Here is a 17,770-nt window from a genome sequence, read left to right on the forward strand (position 1 = left end):
TTAATTAAGCACTTTGTTCTTCCAGCCTGTGAAATATGTGAGAATAAGAGTCTGTACTGAGGGACTAAAATTGCTCCTCAAAAGCTCTGGAAACTCCCTATTGCAATTTTAGGTAAAAACATGAGGTAGCTGTGGTCAAAGGAAGACCACAGGAACAGATTGTAGAAGGAAAAGTGTTGTAGCATGCTAGAATTTGTACGAGGGTTGGAGATGTTTGACTTGCTCGTGGTGCCTGCCAAGGTAGAACCACCCTTATCAGCCTCATCCTGCTCAGTCTGTTTCTGTTACCATCTAGCATGGAGGTTGTTGTTGCAGCGCTGCAGAATTGCGAGTGCAGTGCAAGTCCTTCGCTCGGGTCCTCTCTGCTGAAGCTGTGCTTTTCTTTGTTGTTCTTGCAGCCTGGAGCTTCTTGCAAAGGAAGTTTAATTCCTGGAAAAACACAGGAAGAAGCCTTCCTTTACTCGTAAGCTTGTAGAAGGCAGCAAGAAACTAGATACAAATCCTCTTTGTGAATGATGTGTGGGGTCGGCACCTTGTTTTGTAGGTGGCGCTGCCTTTTCCAGAGTTAACAGGAGCACCACGCCGAGTCCTGAGGCACAGTGGCAAGGCACGACGTGTGGCAGCCAGCCAAGCCCTGCTCTTCCTAACCTGTAGCTGCCTTCACCTTGTACTCATCTGCCTGCTGAAATTTGGTCTGAAGCATCTTTTTGGTCTCAGATGTTCAGGTTGCAAAGGAGAGGTGGAAAGTATCTTTGCTTCTCTACTCCATGGTCACAGAGAAGGGGAGATAAGTTTTGATTGATGATAAACTTTTTCCCGTGCTAAGAGCAAGGGAATGCTAAATCAGAGAAGACAGAGGCTTCACAAAAATATTTTCTGCCATGGGTAAGTGTCTTTGGTGGTAGGGGAAAGAATTAGATGGTGTTCGATAAGCGTTTGAAGATTGTTAGTAGCTTTCTTCCATCACATCTATTATTGCTGTTTGCATGTTGGAAAAGAATTCCTTCGGGCAAATGAATACTGCATGTGCAAAAAAGGGTGTTTTACGGCTGTAATCAGAGAGGGTCCAGGATCTTCTTTCTGGGCCTTTACCTGGTTTATTTTTAACTTTTTGTTTTTTTTGTGTCATTGAAAAGTGTAAATCCCGAATGGAGCCTGCTGCTTCTTATTTCCATGTTCTTTCAATAAGATAAGAGCTGGAAGAGCTGGTAGGGCAAACCATGGTTTCCGTACATCCGCAGGACAGTGTGAGTGTCCTCAGTGTGTGAGGTTGGCTGTACGCAATCAAGTGAAATGTATCTAGCTTGGTGCTTGCTGCTTTTAGATAAGGAGGGACTGTTGCCACAGATGTAGAGTAATTGTTCCTCTGACCTATCTGTCCTGCTTCTGCATTTTAGAGATGTCTTGAGATAGAAGTTGTGTGTTCAGGAGATTTCTTTTTTCATGATTTTTTAAAAATAATTTTTGATTGTGTCTGTTTCTTGGTCTCAAAAATGTCTTTAGGCATTAAATAGTCGCATTTAATTATTTACTAGGCGAAGAAGTATTTAAGAGCAACTTTTTAAAGTTTCATTTGATGTTCCCATGTTCTTCTGGGAAACACTTCAGACATACGACGTGTCATGCCAGTTTGTGCTATCGTGTTTTTTTAACTTTGATCAGACACCTCATAGTTAATCTGTTTCGTGAGCTAAAAACTTCTCTTGACTTCCTTTGTGCAGAAGCTGCTCCGTACTCTGATCAGTGTTGCCTGTATTTTCTAATGCCTGATGTTCTTCATGAGACAGAGTAATTAGGAAATACAGGAACACCATGAACGTATCAGCAAAATAGGGATATACTCTCTGGTGTTCTCTAACCTTTGTTAAAAAATAAAACCAAAAAAATCTGACAATCTGGATCATCTAACCTGATCACTTCAGAGCACTGGACGAACGTTTCTGAAGATGTGTGCTCAGAGGTGCCCCGACCTTTTTCCCTTGTGGTGTTAAGCTCTCTCCCAGGGAGCTCCCTCCCAGTGTGTTCCCTTGCATTTACTGACACGCGGTTTCACCTGCTGTCTGACATGCCCGTTGCTCAGCATCCCGGGGTTCCTCTGCAGCTTTCTGTAGTAAAGCATCTGTTGCAACTGCAGATGGTTTTGTACCACGTGCAGGTTTAACCAGAGATGTTGTGTGTAATGGTAGATATGCAGGTGACCGGCCTGAACAGCTGCACGAGTCCTGGCTCAGATTCTGCTGATGCTTCTGGCTTCCTCCCCTGTGGAGCCGTGTTTTGGAAACCTCGAGCTCCACTTCTGTAACAGCTTCTGTGAGACACCCAGCTGAAACCTGTAAGAACCCTTTTCTTTGCTCCATGTCCAACGCCTTCGTGCACCAGCTGCTCAGTTCCCTCAAAGAACACCTCAAACTGGGAAGCGAGACTTTGTGCTACACTCATTTTTTTCACCCTATCCCAACTTACAGGTTCTTTAGCATGATTGTAACACAGTGCCTGGTGTGGTAGTCAGACTTTGTTGTACTTTTCCTGATAGCCTTGGTAAGCTCTGAAAAAAAAATCATTAATAAAAATGGTGTATTTTCTACTCTTCATTCCTTTCTACTGTAGTAGTCAGCAGTTACTTTAAGACTAAGTTTTTGTAGAATCTATAGTTTGGTTATTTCCATACTTGATGCTTTAATGCTTCTACAGAATGGTATCTGTCTCTGGTGAATTCTTAAAATTTGTTATTTTTAAATGCTCCTCTGTTGCTTCATTTGGAGAAAGTGCTTGTATATCCCCAGTTTAAAGAGGATCTGGCTTGGTATTGGTTTTAACTGCCTCTGCAATAATTTTAGAAAATGAGAGTTCATCTAGGTTTTCTTCTCTATCCTTATTTTCTTTCAATTCCTTCTTTTGCATCTTTGTTATCTAGTGGTTTGTTGCATTGAGGAAGCAAGCTGCAACTTTTAGGTTCTGCTCTGTTTGAGCCCAGAAATGGCAAACACAACTTTGTTCTAAAAAGTTCCCGTGCTGTCGTACAGCGAGCTCTATGGTTAGTTTACTGACCAAAGCTTTTTATGTTTCCCTGTACTAGTTGGCATTTCCCAATCAATTAGATGAGCCTTGGAAAGATAATAGTAACTGGAATTATTGGGGGGGAGGGGGTGAGGGTGTGTGTGTGGGGGAGCCAGTTTGTTGTGTTTTATTTTTATATTGGCAGACAAAAAATCTCCATTCTACCATAGGTGTAATTTTTTTAATTATTATTTTTTTATTATAACAAGGTGTGCTTTTTGCCTGTGTACAGAGAACGGAAGATACAGCTTGTCCGTGTTTCAGTGCCTCTAGTCTGTTGTTTCATTTAGTAAGTGGAATTTTCAGAAAAGGTCATTTTACCACGTGCAGCTCTTGTACAGGTTGACTGCTTAAAATTTGAATGTCTTCAAGTGTTGGGGGTAGCACACATTTTACTTTCATGTGTCCCGTTTGAAAGCAGAAAAAAAAAAAAAGTTTTTCTGTCCAGTGGCACTCTGACATTTCTAACTGGTTTGTGTCTGTGATGGGAGGAGTGGAGCCAAATGTTGCTATTTCATCTTTGGCTTTTGGTGGTAGTTCTTTCCTGGTGGAGACTTGCTTAGGTAGTTGAATTTTGGGCTTTGCAATTTTTCACTAATGTTTGCGTATGTGTTACTAAAAATGTTTTGAATTCTGTATGATTCTGGTTTGGTCTGTTTTTTCCTCCTTTGTATCTGCTTGCATGGCTGCTGTCTCCTTGCAGTGAGTGAATGTAAGCATCACTTACAGTCTTTGCTATTTTTGGTCATAGAGAGAGAAAGCTTCATATTTATGTTAAGCAGGACTTTGTTTCTAGAATGTCACTAAGTAACCAGAAAGGAATACTAGATAATGCCTGTTTGAATGTGAACTAAAACTACCCTTTGTAAGGCTTAAAAAAATGTGTATGTCCATTATTAATGCTTTGTTTTACAGTTAAAAAATAATCTGCAAAATAGTTGGAGAATTTTAGCTTTACGCAGGGTGTTTGTCTTTCAGTTCCTTTTGTCTTTTTTTTTTTAAACATATTTAAAGCTGTAAATATGTTAAATCAATATCGAATATCTTGTCTAAAGCTTTTAAAACCTCAAAATTCAACCTTTGCCTAGATTGCAGTCCAGAGTTGCAGGTTGAAGTTGGAGTGCTGTAGTCTTTATAGCTCTATGACCTCTTGCTGTTATATGTATTGCAGTAATTAGAGCTATATAATAAATGTTCTTTATCTTGTTTGGTGCCTTTCTCATGTTGCTACTTGTTTTCTTATAGACCAGTGTAAATACTGCTATGAAGTTTGTCTTTCATGTAATGAATTCTGTTTTCCCATGCTTTTGTTTTCTTTATTGATGGATTTTCTTCTAGTTTTATCCAGGGCAAATTTCAGAAATAAATGTATTTATTTAGTTTTCCAAAATAAAAAGAACATCAAAAGAAATTTCTAAGAACTTTTTTTTTGTAAATATAAAATTGTCAGTTACATGAGTATAGAAAAACTACACACGTGATTTTGAGGCATTAAATAAAGTGATAGCAAACCACTACTTGCAGTCATTTGAGAATTTCTTTTTGTTTTCCTCAACTGTTTTTTTTAAATATATTTTCAAGTTAGAAAATGAAAATGTGAAGCAATTTATCTAAATTTATTTTATGCAATATATTTTACAATGCTGAAATAAAAAATGCATTTTTTTGTTTGTTTTTCTTTCACAGAACTCCTGGAAAGTGAAAGTATATTCCTGAAAGTGAAAATCAGAAGAAGTAGCTGCTGAGTTATAGAGAAGTAGTACTAAGGATCGTTTGTTGGGGATACTTTTTAAGGTAGGTGAGCTATGCTTTGCTGAAATGTAATCCTAAAAATAAGCTGCTTATTTTGCCTTGGGTAGAATAATATTTCAGACCAATTTTGAAATGATCAGGCTACGTTTATGCTTCTGCTTTGGATGTTTATTGGTGACAGTGGCTGTATGGGAGCATTAGTTCATCTCTTGACTCTGTTCCATGCATTTAGCATCAAATGCATGCGAAGATAGTATTCTGGTTAAGTGGGAAGTGTAAACAAATGTTGGGTAAAGCACATATTTTATGTTTTGTGATGATGTATGTTCTGCGAGTAGATTGTACACTAGGAGAAATTCAATGTTATAATTTTTATTTAGGGTGTGGAGGGAGGGCTGAGTGATTTATTTCCTAGTTCTGATGGAAAATAACTACTGTAAGCCTGGGGTTCAGAAATGGAGGTGGACTATGTAACAAATCGATCATCTCATGAAGTTGCTTTATCAGTATGGAAACTTTGAATTTGAGTATTTGTTTCTCCTGAAACAAAGCCCTCATCTCTTTTTCTGTTTTTTTTTTTTTTTTTTTTTTTTTTTTTTTTTCAGTATTTTTAATGTTTCTAGAAAAGGCCTTTGAGATAATCTTGCTAAACAATTTGGAGTCCACATACACTTAGGAGCTGATAGCTGGTCAAGAGTGACCCATTGCATATTCCTTCTTCTGGAGGGGTCAGATGTGTGCTGTGCTTCCTTGCTCTGAATTTAGCTGGGGGTCTGATGTGTTTGTTTTGTGGCTTATCAGTTTCCTGCCTATTGTGGCCTTGAAAGTTCATCATCATTCATACTGTAAAACCACAAGAACAGCATATATATATAACAGTATTTCCCAGGATGCCCTCACACCCCTAACAACTTGTGTCTTCTCTAATATATTGCTGTGGTCAGCCTCTTCTCACAGATAACCAGTGATAGGACTAGAGGGAATGGCCTCAGGTTGTGCCAGGGGAGGTTCAGGTTGGCAATGAGGAGATATTTCTTCTCAGAAAGAGCAGTCAGGCACTGGGACAGGCTGCCCAGGGAGGTGGTGGAGTCACCGTCCCTGGGGGTGTTCGAGGAAAGGTTGGACCTGGTGGTTATGGACATGGTTTAGTGGGTGACATTGGTGGTAGGGGGATGGTTGGACCAGATGATCTTGGAGGGCTTTTCCAACCCTAATGATTCTGTGATTCTATGAAATACACAGAAGAATGTGATTGCTAATTGTAGAGTAATGATACTGCATGCATCTTGTTTGATGGATGATGTGGATTCCCTCCTTGTTTGCTTTTGGTCATTGTCAGGCAGATGGTACCTCTGATCTGACTCACTGTGTCCATTCCTGTCCATTCCTCTGATGGGGGTAGATTGTAATCTTTAAGTGCAGAGTGGCTGCGAAAACCACTTTCTTCAGTTCTGGAATCCAGGAAGACTACTAATGCCAGAGTATCGTCTTTATTTGCTGAGCGGAGTGATGCAGTACTGAAGAATTAAGTGGCTGTCATAGAAGTTTTCGACTGTGAGTCTGACAAATTTTAACATCGTTGTTTTAGAACCTGACCACATTGCTGTGGTGGTGGCTGAGACAAGTCACAAGCTGTCTTCGGTAAATGCAGTAAAATTTAGAGCTGTTCAAGGAGTGGTTGCTCATCTTGCATTTTTAAATGTGCATGGAGGGCTTCGTACCTCTCAATGATTAGTTTTTTTTATGAATTGTGATAAAAAAGAGAATGTCTAGTTTCCTTGGAATTGGCTCTGGCATGTATTATAACTACTAAAACTTACCAAATGTTGATTGGCTAATTTCTATATCCACTAATTTTAGAGGTATGTACGTAGACCATCTCAAAATGCTCAGCATTGGAGGAGTAGGAAGTACCTTTGTGTGTCACGCTCCCTGCATCTCCTACTGGTTCCACAGTAACTTTTTCCTGAATTTACTTTTTTCATTTCACTACTCAGTTTTGCCTCTAGTCAGTGCTTGCAGAGTCGGGGTTAGATCTCGTAGTAGGCTAAGTAGGTTAGATCTCGGATACTTGCTCACAACTTCTTTGCTTCCATAATATTGGAGTGCCTGAGATTAGCTGAATTTTTTGATGGGACACCTTCTAAATTTTCAAGGAAGAGGCGTGGAGGCTGAGCTGAGAATCATGGGCTCTGAAACTTTGCCCTTGCTCATCTTACCAAATCAGAATTTTATCACCTTTGTAAAACAAACTTTTCCTGTGGTGCATCTATTGTGGTGAAGGGAATAACTGAAACCGAAGATCAACATCCAGTATACATACAGGTTTTGTCTATATACTCAGGCATCTACTAGAGTAGTCTGAAAAAATCAAATTATTACTTAGTGAAGGGTGAATTAGCAGGCTGCAGTGAAATGTTAGCAGATCATCTGTTCTGTTCAGTTTTGTGATCTTCTGGCTCCATAGTGAGTCACTAGAAGCAGACTGAAATATCATATGCTGAGAATATGTTACCCTTCCCTTGCCCTCCTGCCTTTTATAGCACACGACTTCAACTTGAGATTCAGTTCCCATCTTTTCTGAATGGGATGTAAGAAAATAGAGCTACAGCTTTTCACGTTGATAATGTGCTAGGAGATTTAGTGCATGTGCTAAAATATGCTAGGAGAAAAATGAGGTTGGTCACAGCAGTGGAGGTCGGTCTAAAGAGTGTTGAGAAATCACAGAGGGAAGCACAAGTCGTCAGTAAGTAGATGCTGTAAGATCTTTTCTTTCACTTATCTTACTAAATTATCAGTGTTTTTGTAAGACTACTCTTAAACTTTAACTGTGCAAATGTTAATGCAATTAATAAAGCATAGTTCATCCTTCATAAATAAACCAGTATAAATAATTCAGGATTGCTGTTTGCCTGAGCTCCTAGCCATCAGGCAGCATTCTGGCTGAAGTGCGTGGCTTCAAAGTTACGAGCATATGGAGGCTTGTGATAGCTTTAAGGTTGCTCTCATAACCTTCACGTGCCTGTATTGTCTACATGCATAATAACACAATGCTGCTCATCATTTCTTCATGGGATTTTTGTTTCATTACGTAGCATTGTACCATGGCTTGTACCCTGGTACCTGCATGCATTTCTATGCATAGTGGATGAGGATTTTTTTCTGTAATTTACTGGAAGGGCAGGGAACTGCAGAAAGAGAGGAATGGTTTTGGGAGTCAGGCTACCTTGGAGATTGTTGTAGGAGATTGTTGACTTGTAAAATTTTCTGAAACTTTTAGGTAACTGAGGTCAATAACATCTTTGTTCTAGATGTTCAGTATGCTGAAATGATAGGCACCCTGAAAGGTCTGTCTTTGAGCTTTGTGAATACCAGGGTTAGTGAGGATAATGCCAACAGTAGTTTCTGTGTCTCGGGTCTCTCTGTATTAGTCCTGCTTCAGCTCTTGGGCTGCTAAGAAGATGACGCTATTAATGTTTGTAAAACACTGATAATCTAAGTGGCAGTTTAAAGCCTATGAAGAAATGAGTACCTCTGTGTTCAGAAGAACTATGGCTTAGCTGGAGTGCAGGAACTGGTGAGTAGGTAATGCAAAGGCAGTGTGAGTACAGTAGTCTAGAGCTGTAATTGCAGTTCATGTAAGTTTATCTTACCATTTTTTAAGCTGATCAGTGTGGAAACAGTTTTTTGGTATATGCACAGAAAACAGGGTTTGGCCCACGTTACAAAACTGTATACAAGTCTGTGGAAATAAATGTGGTTTCAGATGTGGCCGTGTGTATCATGTTTTACAGCTAGCTCAGATATGTGTCTTTGACCTGCAGCTGTGTTACAGGGCTTTATAATGTGGCACTTCTTAATCAGATTATCTAGTGATGATATCAAATAATGATTTCATATTGTGTAATGAGACTGGACTGCTTTAGGGGAAGAATGTGAGAAATAAAGAACTCTACACTAATATGTTTCTCCCAGGAACAGTGGAAGGTTGCACAGGAACCTGGTTTGGGATATTTTCCGACTTTTGGGAGGTTGACTCTGCAACTCTAGTACCTGTTAATGCAATGTTTAGGACGAAACTAGCAGTAATTTTCTAGCTATCCATTTACTTTAGATGCAGTGCCTGAGAACCGATGGTTCATTTGGAGGTTTTTATGTCCTTAGGACGGTATTCACTAGAATCAAGTATTTTGGGTCACCAGGAGTGAAGCAGTGTAATGGCAGTTCTTGTCTGGAGATAGCTTCATGTATATTTATTTGATTAAATAAGTGTGTTGTTTAGTGTCTCTTAGGTGCATCAGTGTGTTCCCTCATAACTCCCCTTTCAGCTACGGAGGTGCCATTGTGCTGCTGTTTTACAGGTGGGAAACTGGAGGTCACAAACTGAAGTGACGCTGGCAGCTCAAAGTGACAGCGAGGACATCGGATCTCTTTCAGTTCAGCTTGGCGTTTGAAATGCTTCTCTGACCTTTCTGTCTGTGTCAACGCGGTGTTAGGTAGTCCTGTGGCTAAGTTATTTCAGCATTTAGACGTTAAGAGTTGCTCTTTGTAATGTTTAAAAGGTTTTCTTCTGTTTGGATCTCATGAACCTTGTTTTACTTACAGATGTGGTGAAGAGCCTATATTTTCACCCGTGCGGTATATAGTGCCTTAAAAATGGGGTTTGGAAGTGACCTGAAGTACTCTCATGATGCTTTATTAAAACTGCAAGACTGGGAACTACGACTGCTGGAAACGGTGAAGAAATTTATGGTCATGCGTGTAAAAAGTGATAAAGAGTATGCCTCTACTTTACAGAATCTCTGTAATCAAGTAGATAAAGAAAGCACTTGCCAGTTGGATTATATCAGCAACGTGTCCAAGGTAAGACTGAAGTATTTTGAATTAGTAATATCCTTACATTAAGGAAATAAGAGTTGAATAAGATAAGAAGCTGGATTTTGGTGTGTTTATTTTAGTTTGTGTTGGATTCCTGTTGATTCAGCTGCTTGAGAGTTAATGTTGCCCAAGTGTTTAAAATGAGCTCAGTGTCATGGAGCTGAACTCCAGTCTTACTTTGAGATTATTAACTAAGCTGGAATCTTGGATTCTGAAGTTTGGTATTTTAGGGCTTTGGGTTGAGGCTGCTAATTTGTTTAGTGTTTTGAAAATAGGGAATGTTGTAGTAAGCCTTTCTTTTGAGACAGTTAAATAGGAACTATTGTTTATGCTGTATAGAATTTGTGACAGAAATAGAAAAATACCAGGAAACCAAGGCAAAGCTTAGCATTCCGCCTGTTATTCACACCACAGTATGTGGTGTAAAAACAAAACGTTAATTCAGGATGTTCCTCATAATTGTGCAGTTATTTTGCATCCCATTTAAAATTACTGTGTTGACTTTTTATAAAGGTAAGGCTGTCCTTCCCGCAAACTGTTAATGGTCAGGTTTAGAGCAAGTACAGGGAGGGTACTGATGAAGCAAACTTCCCTGTTTCACCTGCTCATAAGCTTCACTTCTGACTTGGATTCCTTCCTGATGAGAGAAAACAATTCTCTTTTAGTGCCTTATTCAATATCTGTCCTTTCTGCTGCAGCAGTGGTTACACAGCCCCTTCAGTCTGGCATGAATCCTGATCTTCTACTCTGCAGGAAAATACAATTTTTGGGTCAAGTTAAATTTTAGACAAAGCAGTTTTTTATGCAGTGGGCTTATGGAATTGCTGCTTGAATGCCAGCTATGGCATTGCAGCAGGAACATCAGTGCTCCTTGTGCAGCAGTCTAGATTGATACTGGAGTACAGTGGCTGTGTGTGTGATGTGAAAGCTGCACTGAGACAGCTAGACTGCTTCAGCTGCCCCCAAAATAGCGCTGCACAGTGCGTATCTATAATTAGTCCTGTTGTTGTCCCCTGCCTCGCACAATAATACTTGCAATGTAAGTTGCGAGCTGCATTTGTTTTTCATCTGTGTGTCTGGGTGGTGTACTTGAAATGCTACTCACCTAGCTACGCTTCTTATACACAGTTGTGATGATTTTGGTAAATTAATGTTAAAGCATTTTTGTTAGACTAATAATGGCAGAAGTCAGGTATTTTCTTCAGACTTTCTACTGTCATATCCCACAGTTGTTTTTTTTTACAGAATTAATGGTATGCTTAGTCGTTCCTGCTATTACTGCCCCACTGGGATTGTTTTCATGTGCTTGCTAAGCTGTCCTGCAACTCTTCTGGGCAATGAAACAGTGGATTAGAGCTAGAACAGTAAAGAAGTACTGGCACCAGGGTCCTGAGCATTGTGACCCTTATACTTCAATTGGCCAGTTCAGCCTAGCCACTTGAGTGATTTTTAAATTTTTTTTTTTTTCCCTATGAGAAATGAACTTTTAGAAGCTGAAGGTGTGTCTTAAGACATTTTCTTTATGTGTTGAACAGAGGCATCTGTGTCACGTTTTGAAGTCATTTTGGATGTTGGCACTTGAGTTATTTTTTCAGGATTATTTTTTGTTCCTTTTATTTTTTCTTTTAAGGAGGTGCTGTTTTTCTCTTAAGCCCCATCCCTGATCTCTGCATGTTTGCATAACAGCAAAAGTATTCATATACCACTGATAGGTCTTTTGTATGGGCTTGCCTTGAAATTGCACTGTCAGCTTGGATTTCAAGGTTATGTGGTGATACATTGTCACTGGTTTTGGCAGTTAAAATACCTGAATTACTGTTTGGTTATTTTACTCCCACTGTTCTAATACACTTCGCTATTTCATGACACTTATTGTCTCTGACATTTTACAGAATCAAAATCTGACCCAGTTGTTATGGGGCATAAATCTACCGTCTTATGTCTCCTAAGATTTAAAAGTCTGTAACTATATATTTGATTCTGGGTATTCAAATGTGGTTTTGGAAATAAATTCTGAGCTCTCTAATCTTTTCTGCCTTTTTTTTTTTTTTTTTTTTTTTTAAGCATGCAGTAAGAGCGAGCACTTTGAGGGAGCTGTTTGCGTAAATCTGTCCGGTGTTTTTTCCATGCAGAGGCAGTAAACTTCCTGGAAGGCGTAGTGGCGGGAACCTCTAACACCAGAAAAGCAGGGTTTTTTTTAAGTGCTTCCCATAAGCTTTTTTGTGCGCGTATATGTCTAAAAAATACTGTTAAACCAAACAATATTATATTTTATTGCTTTTGATGGATTGTGTTTTTTTATGTGAAAGGAAATGCTTTGCCTTTTCTGCTGTCCCCACCCAGCTGTGTTTTTGTTCCGTATAAATCTCCATTTTTGAAGCCCTTCCCCAATTATGACTTTTCACCTTAACTTTTGCCATTTAAAATGATAAAAGATAATCATACAATACACAGAAATCCCGTTTAACCAATGCTTTCTCAGTATGGAAAGAGGGATGTAAGGAATGGGAAAATGTGCAAATTATTTTTTTTATTTATTTTTAAATAGACAGGTTTTCACTATGTTTCAGTATTAATTGGGCTTATTTAGTGAATTCTAAACTATGTATTTCGTTAGAGTATCCGTCCTGTTGAAAATCTGCTTTTTCTGTGCTTCTTAGGGTTGATTGAAACGATACTTGACTCACCAGTCATAAATCACTCTTAAAGAAAATGCGTGACTCCTGCTACTGTTTGACTTCTGAGAGTGCTGTTATGAACTCTTCCACATGCACTGCTCTGATACAGATGTTTAATGTTGTTTTTATTGTACGAAGCTTTGCAACATGGCTTCTGTTGTCATTGGGAAAGTGCTCTGTAATGGAGAGATTAGGCGCTTTTCAGATACAACCAGGAAGCTTCAGTCTGCGAGCTTTTACAGCACCACACTTGGAGCAGTTTGATAGCTCTGTGCCAGTCGCTGCAATGTTTGTCAGCTAAAGGAAACATTAAAGATGGGTTAATGTATACAGGAATTAACTTTCATTCTGTTCTCTAAAATCCACTCTGAGTTGCAGCATTGTCATGTAGAGATGGGGATACTTATTTATATAGAGAGATTTATATATGTATATATGAACGCGTACATATGTTTATGTGTAAGATACAGGGAAATCCCAGAATTACCAAACAAATTAATTTTGTAAGTTGTGAAGATTTAAGGTGGATTATGTTTAGTAAGAGTAGGATAAATGCCAGTGAAACTAGCATACTGGCTGCCTTCACGAACTGATAATTGTTTTGGAAATGGCCATTCGGAAACTATAACTGCAGCACAGCAGTCTGTAGTGAATTGTGTCTAATGAATCCAATACTGTTCCTATCTACCAAGTGTGACAGGGTCCTTTAGGGTAATAAATACGTGCAATTGAACTGAACTCTATTTTTTTTTTGTTGATTTCTGCTGTGCATTGAAAGTCTTGGTGTTCCTCGTACAGTTCTTAATCAAAATTCAAAGCCAGGGTGTGTTAGGCTGCCCTGAAAACTGACTGACAGAATGGCCAAGGAAGTTATGAAGGTGAGGGTGCAGCGGGCTGTTCAGTTGCTGTGACAGATGAGTAGCTGCCTGTGCCTCTTAACCTGTTAGCTCCCTGAGTTTTGCCACTGGTGGCCTGGGCTCTGATGCTGGCAGCTGCGTGAAGCAGCTGACAAATGGTGTCCTCTTAAACAGCAGCAACTCAAATGCATATTGCCGTCAGGTGCTTAGACAAGGGCAAAGAAGTCGGATTGAACAGAGTAACTGGGGCTAGGAGATGGGAGGACAAATAACACCAGTGCGTGCTTGTTAGGGGTGGTGAGAAGGTAATCCGCAGAAGGCTTTCGTGGGTGTTCAGCATTGCTAGGGCAGTGCTGAACAGCCACCATGCAGTCCTGTATTTTTGTCTGTGATGCTTATTTTAGGACTTCATGAGCAAGTTCAAGGCATGGCTTTGGTATAGCAGCAAGAGTTTTATTTTGAAAGATCTCAAGTGAATTTGGGAAGTTTAATTATTTTTTGTACTGAATTGTTTTAAATAATGTTGCATCTTTTCCCACAGTTTGCATTCATTGTTTGGTTATTTATAATCCGGAGTATGTGACTGCTTTTCTGTTCTGATTTTTTTCTCTTTTCTTTTTTTTTCAGTCTTGGTTGCTTGTCGTACAACAAACAGAACAGCTGAGCAAAATAATGAAGACACATGCAGAGGATCTTAATTCTGGGCCTTTGCATAGGCTTACAATGATGATCAAAGATAAGCAGCAAGTGAAGAAGAGTTACCTAGGTGTCCATCAACAAATTGAAGCAGAGATGTACAAGGTATTTTATTCAATTGTTCTTTCTAGCCTAATTGTAGCTTTTAAATTTATTTAAAAAAAATATCTTGAGGATGAATTTTTTTAGTTCTGTTTTCTCTGTTGTAAAAGTGGTGATTTGTGCTATGTAGGCTGTCTAGTTTAAATGTTAGTTATCTCCTTCACGTTTTTGTTCCCTTGCTAGCTGACAAGGCAGAGATGGAAAACTTTATTCTGCATGAATTTATTTAGACAGATAACATCGGAAATGTTGCTGTTCCAGTAGAGGATGATTCTGCATGTTCTGCATGACACTTTCCTGTGCCACCTCTTTTGTTCTCACTTCACTCTAGAAATCCCTGGGACCAGGACACTGAAAGGTGTTTTGTTTTTTTTTTTTTTTTTTTTTTTTGAGTGGTCCTTACAATCCGCACTGTTTTGAGTGGGGATGAGATTCTAGTTCTTATTCTATTATTCTAAAATATAAATCACATATAAACCAAATATTAAGGCTGCAGATGGAGCGCTTCGGGACCTTTTTTATTACAAGTCCCTTGTCTTGCTGATGTTGAAAGCATTGTGTCTAGCCAGTAAAGCTGACAGAAATCAGTTCAATTCAGGTGCTCTGGGGGAAGGTTAGCTGCAAATGTCAAAGAATAAACTGATAGTTTGAAAGGTCTACTGAGAGAAAGGAAAGCACTGCTTCTTCTCTCTTTCATCAGAGACTCAGAGATTTGGAGTAAAATAATTATAACGTATGAGTAATATACTACAAATATCGTGGACTGGTGAGAAAAAGATTGGTGGGCTGGTTATAAGAAGAACCTTAAACTACTACTAAACATACATCATGTTAAATATGTTGGCTTTGTTACGACTGCTTCAATAGTCTGCTGGGATCTTGGCATCTTCCCCAGGTATTGGCTGTGAGAAGTACATCCTATTTGATGCATGGTTGGTTTATCTGATCTATTGGCTGGCTTATCTGATAGAATTTCCAGGCCGAATAATCGCGTCCACTTATGGATTGGTGCATCTGGAAATTGTCAGGACTGAAGATGGAGGGAAAGTGGTGGCATATGTTAGAAATAATAGATGCTAAATTTATATTTATTGGTGTCCCTGCCCATGGCAGGGGGGTTGGAACTAGATGATCTTTACGGTCCCTTCCAACACAAGCCATTCTATGATTCTATAGAGAATGGAGAAATGGGGAAAGAAAGAAAATATAAGAAATAAAGTGCAGCAGAAGCAAGACTGGTGGGTGTTCAGGTAGAGTTTTAGGGAGACTTTATAAAACATACTTATTGTGCTATTAAGTTAACTTAATGCAGTTAACAAAATGCAGTTTTTTTAAATAAGACTTTTTTCAGGTCTTTAAGACGTTAAGCACTTCCCAAATATTTAATTACAAACCATATTGTTTTTAATCATGGGCTGCATGGCGATGAAAGATGAATAAACTTGCACTGGTTTTGTAATTCCCTTCTTGCCCCACCCCCTCCCCAGCTCCTGCCTTCCTGGTTTTCCCAAGAAGCATTTGAACAACATTTTGGTTAGATTTGATGTGTTTCTTCATTGTTAGCTGACATTGTATATTCAAAGCTTCTGTGTCACTAGAACACTACAGAATGGTTCCCAGAAATCCAAAACAGTTTTTGTGTTTTGTGGTGTTATGTCTGTTTTCATTATATGTGCTGACAAAATACTTATTATTTCCCAGGGCATTATCCAAAACTTGTAAATATCCGTGTCTTTGCAGTTCATAATCTTCAGGCAATTTGGCCAAAAAAAAAATATATTTTTTCCTTCAGGTGAAATACTTATGTATCATACATTCTTATTCTAGAGACCTGCACAATGAGGAATCTTCTTTGGTAAAATTCTTGAGGGCAATGGGACACATGCTTTTTACACAATACAATAAAACCTGTATCTTCAGGTTTATTTCAGTTCCCATTAAGATCCTGGGTGTTTTTTCTTTCTTTTTGAATTTTGAGGAAAAAAAATTTAGAATGCTGTGCTACTTAGTTGGGCAATTCCTTGATATATATACATTGAGATAAGGATAATCACAGAATCACAGAATTTCTAGGTTGGAAGAGACCTCAAGATCATCGAGTCCAACCTCTGACCTAACACTAACAGTCCCCACTAAACCATATCCCTAAGCTCTACATCTAAACGTCTTTTAAAGACTTCCAGGGATGGTGACTCCACCACTTCCCTGGGCAGCCTGTTCCAATGCCTCACAACCCTTTCAGTAAAGAAGTTCTTCCTAACATCCAACCTAAAACTCCCTTGGCGCAACTTAAGCCCATTCCCCCTCGTCCTGTCACCAGGCACGTGGGAGAACAGGCCAACCCCCACCTCGCTACAGCCTCCTTTAAGGTATCTGTAAAGAGCAATAAGGTCGCCTAATCCTTCACCACTTTACCTTCTTGAGAGTTAATTGAAGATGGAGACACTTTGATTTTCTCTGGTGGAAGAACGCAGTTTAAGAATCAGCAAAATTCATTTCACAGTTATTACAAAAGTTTCTTAGTATTAGCGGCCTAATTAAATTTTACTTTTTTTTTTTTTTTTTTGTGAGAGAAGCACATTCATTACCGTGTGTATGTTAGTCGTGTTCACTAGCTAATCCTGTCTTCTTATCCATTGCTTAACACAATTTTATAATACAAGTTTGCCATAAAGTTTATTTTTCATATACCATTTCTATTAATTTAAAATAACAGCAGATGTGAGCGATTTACAGCATAAATATGTATAAATATGAGATAAAAATTTGGGACTAATGTACACAAAATTTCTTGCCTTTAAGTTAAACCTGTGCACAGGTAGCCCAGGAATAGAAACTATATATAGCATCTTGTTTGCTGTTAAGGGAATTCCATTAAGTCTCCGGATGTTGTTCTTGTGGGTGAGGATAGTAGTGGTGAGAATAGGAGTGTCTGGGCCTGATGTAAGGAAGAAAGGAAGAACTGTGAACACCAGTTTTCTTCATGCTAGTTGCATGAGGAGCAGTTTTCCTGCACTCCAGATTTCCTTGTCAACACAGCGAGGGTGCTTCCATTAGATTAAGTTCCTCTTCCATGGTGACTATATATTGCTTTGTCACAGTTTTTAATTTTCTTTACCACTTATGCCACCTTTTTGGTATTATAGTGGCTGGTTCGTTATGAGCTTTTGTTATCAAATTGATGATTTGTGAGTATTTCTGAATAGTGCACTAATTTTCACACAGTGAATGAAAATTGGGGTTAGGAGAGTCAACATCATTGTAGTTTTCTGAACAAATGTTGTGATCAGTGGAGCTGCTTCTGATGGAAAGAAACTCCTTCAAGTGCTTTGTTCCACAGCACTCTTTTTTTACATTTTCTTTTTATAAATTCAAGTCTTATGACAGGTAGATCTGTTCATGCACAGTTGCTATTTCTAAACTGTTTATGTAAAATGCTATATCCAAAAGCTCTTTTGTCTTGGTAGTTGAGACACTAAAATAATTCCTTATTTTGCAGAGAACTTGTTCATCTAGTGTGTTTAATGAGCATCTTTTTTTTTGTGCTTTTCTCCATTTTGATTGAAATAGAATAGTGTTTATAATAAGCTGGATTTCCTTTTAGTTATTACACTCTACTGCTCTGATCCATGTGGGGGACTCTGTTCCAGGCATCTTGTTCCATTCCATACGTTTGTTGATTTTTTAAAAAATTTTGTTACCCTGTGGAATAGCCTGTTAAGACTATCTCAAGACAACAGAAAGTGTTAA

General features: G+C 38.8%; 1 protein-coding gene across 8 annotated transcripts in view; it reads left to right on the forward strand.

Annotated features, from left to right (window-relative positions):
• FER (FER tyrosine kinase) overlaps positions 1-17,770 on the forward strand; it is a 190,207-nt gene that overhangs the window by 5,866 nt on the left and 166,571 nt on the right. For 4 of the 8 annotated variants that reach the window (XM_084504774.1, XM_084504780.1, XM_084504781.1 and 1 more), the window contains exons 2-4: positions 4,744-4,851; positions 9,415-9,672; positions 13,850-14,023. In XM_084504774.1, the coding sequence (XP_084360900.1) occupies positions 9,466-9,672; positions 13,850-14,023 (381 nt within the window). In that variant the 5' untranslated portion in view covers positions 4,744-4,851; positions 9,415-9,465. Of the gene's footprint in view, positions 1-398; positions 886-3,253; positions 3,621-4,743; positions 4,852-9,170; positions 9,306-9,414; positions 9,673-13,849; positions 14,024-17,770 lie in introns of those variants that run through there. The other 4 variants (XM_084504778.1, XM_084504779.1, XM_084504775.1 and 1 more) reach the window with 4 other exon arrangements.

Source organism: Aythya ferina (assembly GCF_964211825.1).
Source record: "Aythya ferina genome assembly, chromosome: Z".
Taxonomy (NCBI): Eukaryota; Metazoa; Chordata; class Aves; order Anseriformes; family Anatidae; genus Aythya; species Aythya ferina.